The sequence below is a fragment of the Ursus maritimus genome, unplaced genomic scaffold (genome assembly GCF_017311325.1).
Source record: "Ursus maritimus isolate PB19 unplaced genomic scaffold, ASM1731132v1 scaffold_21, whole genome shotgun sequence".
Lineage (NCBI taxonomy): Eukaryota > Metazoa > Chordata > Mammalia > Carnivora > Ursidae > Ursus > Ursus maritimus.
In genome coordinates, this window is record NW_024424564.1 from 56,922,834 (window position 1) to 56,928,013 (window position 5,180).

At 64.4% G+C, this 5,180-nt stretch overlaps 2 protein-coding genes across 5 annotated transcripts in view; one reads left to right on the plus strand and one right to left on the minus strand.

The window, feature by feature from the left end:
* On the minus strand, positions 1-4,637 carry LMF2 (lipase maturation factor 2). The gene is made up of 14 exons (XM_040637774.1): positions 4,497-4,637; positions 3,711-3,964; positions 3,529-3,557; positions 3,184-3,401; positions 2,930-3,108; positions 2,350-2,491; positions 2,077-2,211; positions 1,901-2,006; positions 1,730-1,826; positions 1,477-1,659; positions 1,260-1,392; positions 1,001-1,112; positions 831-927; positions 1-740 (listed from the first exon to the last, which is right to left on the minus strand). Exons 1-14 carry the CDS (start codon positions 4,588-4,590, stop codon positions 438-440), a joined length of 2,082 nt encoding a protein of 693 aa, XP_040493708.1. The 5' UTR covers positions 4,591-4,637; the 3' UTR covers positions 1-437.
* A 162-nt stretch (positions 4,638-4,799) lies between these two features.
* Positions 4,800-5,180, plus strand: part of NCAPH2 (non-SMC condensin II complex subunit H2) — a 12,216-nt gene continuing 11,835 nt past the window's right edge. Inside the window, exon 1 of one of the 4 annotated variants that reach the window (XM_040637776.1) lies at positions 4,800-5,008. In XM_040637776.1, the coding sequence (XP_040493710.1) occupies positions 4,901-5,008 (108 nt within the window). In that variant the 5' untranslated portion in view covers positions 4,800-4,900. The remainder of the gene's footprint in view (positions 5,009-5,180) is intronic. The other 3 variants (XM_040637775.1, XM_040637778.1, XM_040637777.1) reach the window with 3 other exon arrangements.

Sequence of the window (5,180 nt, forward strand, 5' to 3'; positions counted from 1 at the left end):
TCGAGCACAGAGGCACCTTTATTGGTTCCTGGATCTGGGGATCTTCCCTCCTCTTCCCTCGCTTCCTCATCAGGTCTGCCTCACCCCCTCTTGTGCAGGGGTGGGGGTCAGGGGCATCAGCCTTGGCTCCTTACAGAGGCAAAGGGCTTCTCACAGCCCTGGTTACAACATACTGGGAAAGACCCTGAGCTGGGTCATACACCTGCCTTGTGGGTCGAGGCCAGGGGTATCCTGGGAAGGGACACGGTTGGCATGTATCTTGGGGTGAGTGGACCCTCCAAGCAGCAGGGCAGCCAAAGCCTGCCCTAGAGGACAGCACCCTAACCTGCATCTGTCAATCGGCTAAGGCACGCTGGCTGGGATCATGTCCTGCCATAGAAGGCCAGAGATGTGTGGGCACCCTGACCCTCTCTGGACACAGGGCTGACAGAACGCAGCTACTTCTTCCTCCTGGGAGTCTGGGAGCTGCTGCTGCAGTTGTCAGGGGCTGGGGCGGCCTGTTTGCTGGCAGCTCCAGAGTCCTTCTTGGGGGCTGGCCTGTGCTTCTCCTCCTTGGTCAGAGGGGAGGAGCGGGAGGAATGGGGCCCCAGCAGGGCCTGCATAACCCTAATGGCCCCCACTGTGGCGAGGAGCCCCCAGAGCAGGGTGGAAGCCTCCAGAGGGGACAGCTGTTTCCGTATCCAGTGGAGGGTCTGGGCCAGGGCGTTGCTGGAGCTGCGGGCTCGGGGTGGGCTCTTGTCCTATGGGTGCAGGATTGAGGAAGGTCCACAGGGACCACCCCTGTGGGGAGCGTCACCCCTGCCACTCCCCCCTCCCTAACACCTTCCCACCTGGAGGCCAAACTGTCTGAGCAGCATGTCCAGCGTTGGGTCCCCCAAGGACACTGGCGGGAAGAATTCCTCCACCCACTGGCGTCGCCACCACAGGCTGCAACAGGACAGGGTGTTCAGGGGGCGCCTGAGCCCAGACCCCAGCACCCCACTTGGCACCCTGGTCTTACCTCTGCTCCCCAGGATGTGAGAACCAGTACTTGTAGCGCTGGGCCCGCACGTAGGTGGGCGGCTGCTTGTGGAAGGGGTACCTAGCCACATCGTTCTGGATGAGGCGGATCACTGCAAGGGACTGGGGCTCAGCACAGCCAGTGCTCCCTCAGCCCCAGCTTCCCCTTCCCACACACCCTGCTCCCCTAGACCCCACCCCTCCCACAATACCCTTCCACTTTCCCACGAGCCACCCCCCCACTCCCCACTGGGCCTCACCAGGGTCCTTGCCCTGCAGCAGGCGCAGGACCAGGCTCGTGAACCAAGGGCTGTGAGAGTGGCGGGGCTGGTGGGGCACCACGACAGGGGGCGGCCGACTCACATTCCCGGGCTTGTACATGAACTCGATCTCCTGCCCAGCACAGCACGTGAGCACTACCCGCTGGACTGGAGGGACCCCTTCCCCCTTCCCTGCGTGGCCTGCGGGAGCGTTTACCGTCCAGTGGTGTCCGTCATAGCTACCCTCCAGCACCACCTCGGGCCGCCCGCCCAGACCAGTCATCCGGCGGAAGAGGCCGTAGGAGTTAGCCAGCTGCAGGTGTTCCACGGCACCAAACAGGCGGTGTGCCCCGGTCCAGAGATGCCCATGGCTCGAGGGCTCGATGTAGGAGTATGGCACCTGGAGGCAGGCAGGCAGAAGCTCAGTGCTGTCCCTCCAGCCCCCACCCTCCTCCCCAAGTGCTACCCACCAGGCTGATCACAAACAAGGCCACCGTGGCAGTGCCAAAGATGAACAGCTGGACTGCAGTGCAGAACTTCCTCAGCCACCCTCGCACCTGGGTCCACCTGGGGGGGCGGGGGACCCAAGTGCCGTCAGGCCTGCCCTGCACAGCTCTACCCCACCCCCTTGGACCACATACCTCCAGAGGGCAGTCAGCAGTTCCCAGGTGAGGGAGGCCACCCCCAGCCACATGGTAGGCAGGGTCACCATCTTCAGCCACTGGGAAAACTGGTGGAAGGTAAAGGCTGCAGAAAGAAAGGGGTGTGAGGAGGGGTGGTCCAGCCTCCGTTCTCTGGCCCCCCAGCTGGCACTCACTGGTTCTGGAGTGGACGGCATGCTGCTCCCAGTCAACTTCCAGGCCAAAGTAGTGCACGGTGCCATACGCCAGCAGTCCATAGACGGTAAATTCCAACAGCAGAGACGGCATAGCCAGAAGTGCCCTTGGCCAGGCTGCCGAGCAAGAAAGTCACAGATCGGCTGGGGTGGAACTAGAGCAAGGGTCACTTGAGGGGTATTGGAGGGAAGGAAACTTGCTGGTGGGCAGCTGGGCTGACAATGCCTGGCTATCTGGGACACGCAGACACTCACAAGTAGGTCTCTTCTTGTAGCGGCTGTTGCCAGACCCAGCACTCAAGCACATGTCATCCAGAAGAGCGGTGGTGAGTACCAGGGTGAGCAGGTTGAAGAAGTTATAGTTGCCAGTGACAATAATCAGGACTTGCAACAAAACCTAGAAAAGGGTCTGCACTGAGAGGTCCTGAGGTCCACCCCATTCCTGGCCCTTCCAAGCCCCCTGTACCCCATGCCTGGGGCTCTCCTGCAGGCATCCATCCCCTCCTCATCACCCCCTGGCCCATTATGCTCCCAGTCCAACTGTCCCCTAGCTCCTGTTCATACCTTCCATGGCTCCCCATCATCTGGAGAAAACCCAAGCTCACTCAGCATGCCTCGTGCAGCCCTTCCCCACTCGCCTCTGCTAACCTGACACCCTCTAGTGAGGTTGCGGCCCTGCTCCACAGGCTGGCCTTCACGTCCTGAGTTAACTCGTGCCTCCGCTCATGAGGCCTTCTTGACCGCCTGCAGCAGCCACCCGATCCCGAGGGGACCCACTGGGCGGTGCTGAAAAATGCCACGTCCTCTCTTCCTGATGGCTGAGGTCCCCACCTACCTGGGAGTAGAAAGCTGCCAAGCGCAGGCGGCGAATAGGGGCGAAGAACAGAGGGGGTATTGCGATCTCGATGAGGAACGTGGCCACCACAGAGAGTTTGTGCAGCCAGATGGGCAGCTGGTGGGCGAACCAGGAGGCAGGTGTGGGCAGGCACTGTGTTTCATAGTGGTAGGTGAGGGCTGCAGATGATAAGTGGGTGGTCAGGGCGAGGCAGAACCCCCAACGCTGCCCCACATTCAGGATGGGACCCTCACCAGTAAGCCCCCACCATGCGGGGCAACGGCTGGTCAGCTTGACCACACCCGAGGCAAACATGAGGCGAAACAGCAGCCAGCGCACGAGCCAGAAGGGGAGGCCTTCGTGGGGCGAGGCCCCTGCCAGCCCGCCCTGAGGGCCCTGCTTATGGTGGGGGGGCTGCCTCAGGGGGGCCACCAGCACCGCCAGGAAGCCAGTCTCCAGCAGCAGAGAATCCCTATGGGGAGAAGGAAGAGCACAAAGGGCCCCCCCCATCAAGGCTGTTCCCTCCGAGGGTCCTCCCTGGAGAAGCAAACATATTCCACCCCCCACCTCCTGCAGCCCCTCACCCAGAAGTCACTCACCACTGGAAATAAAGAAACACCTGGCCCACCTGCAGGGAGAAGGGTTGTCAGGGAGCAGGGGGTGTGTGTCTGTGGAGGCAGGCAAGGCAGAGACAGGGGGAGGTGCAGGGTGGACAGGACTGGACTGAATTGGTGACATGGGTCCCAGTGGTGTAGGGGAGCAGCAGGCAGCCCCCACTTGCCTGGCAAACCGACAGGTAGGCAGCCCAGAGCAGCAGGTAGATGAAGAGGGTCCGCAGCCGGCGCAGCAGTAGCGCGCCCAGGGCCAGCAGGGCGCCCAGCAGGCTCAGCAGCTCCAGGCCCTGCGAGGTGTCCAGCCCCAGTTGCGGAGCCTCCCACAGCAGCGTCGGGGTCTCCCACAGCTGCTGCCAGCGCCCTTTGCCCTGTGGCCTCAGGGTCCTCCGTGCAGGCAGGATGCCCTCGGCACCATACAGGCCTGTGGGAGGGCACGTCAGGGCCCTGGACACTACCCTCCAAGGCTAGACTCCCCCCACCAGGCAGGGCCTGCAGATCCACCTCCTGAGGTCTAGACTGCAGGACCCGCAGACGCTGGCCAACGGGTGCGAACCAGCTGATCCCCAGCCCCTTCCGGACCAGACCCGAGCAGGCCTACCAGACTCCCCAGGTTAGAGCCTTCCACCCAGCGGTGCTGAGCTTCCCCCCCCTCCCGGTCCTGCTCATTGTCTTTTCTCCCACCGGCCCTGCCAGGTCCGGGCCCACCCCGCTCAGGATTCTGCCCCGGCCCCAGGTGAGAATCCGCAACCTACGGGAAACTGGCCACTGCACGCCCCCATTCCTCCGCAAGCCCCCAGCGCCCGCAGCAGGCGAACCGAAGCCGCTACCCCGGGCTCCGAGGCCTGGTCCTCACTCCATTCCTAACCCCCCCACCCCACTCGGCGGAGTGCCGGCGGGGACGTGAGCGGACAGAGGACGCGGGCTAGGGGGCGTCCCCTCCTCGGCGCCCTCACCCGGGATCTGCGTGTAGAGGGACGCGAAGGCGAACACGAAGACGGCGGCTACGCCCTGAAGGAAAAGCTGCCGCGGGAGCCGGGAGCCCGCCATGTCCGCTACGCCGCCGGCTGCAGACGCGCCCGCGGGTACGCCCGGCCCCGCCCCGCTGGCTGCAACGGCAAGCCCCGCCCCCGCCCGGCCCCGGCCCCGCCCCGCCTCCTGTGAGGCGCGAGGCGCCGCCGGGGTGCGTCCTAGCCGGCTATGGCCGCGTGCGTCATAGATGTGCGCGCGACATCGCGTGCTACGTCCTTTCCCTGGGCGGGAACAGCAAAATGGCGCCAGAGCTAGTGGCGGGCTGAGGACGCTGGCTCCCCTGGAAGACGGCCCTGCGGTCCCCGGGCCGCCCCGGCCCTGCCCGGACATGGAGGACGTGGAGGCGCGCTTCGCCCACCTGCTGCAGCCCATTCGCGACCTCACTAAGAACTGGGAGGTGGACGTGGCGGCCCAGCTGGGCGAGTATTTAGAGGAGGTGAGCGCGGACCCGGGGGAGTGGCGCGGGGTGGGCGGGCGAGGCCGCGAGGCGGGGCGGCGGGCCGGGGGCCGCTGGGCGGCCGCGCCCCGCCTCCTCGTCTGTGTCTGTCCGCGCTCTGGCCGAACTCGTTCTCAGGCTTGTTTCTTCTCTCTTTTTTTTTTTTTTTTTT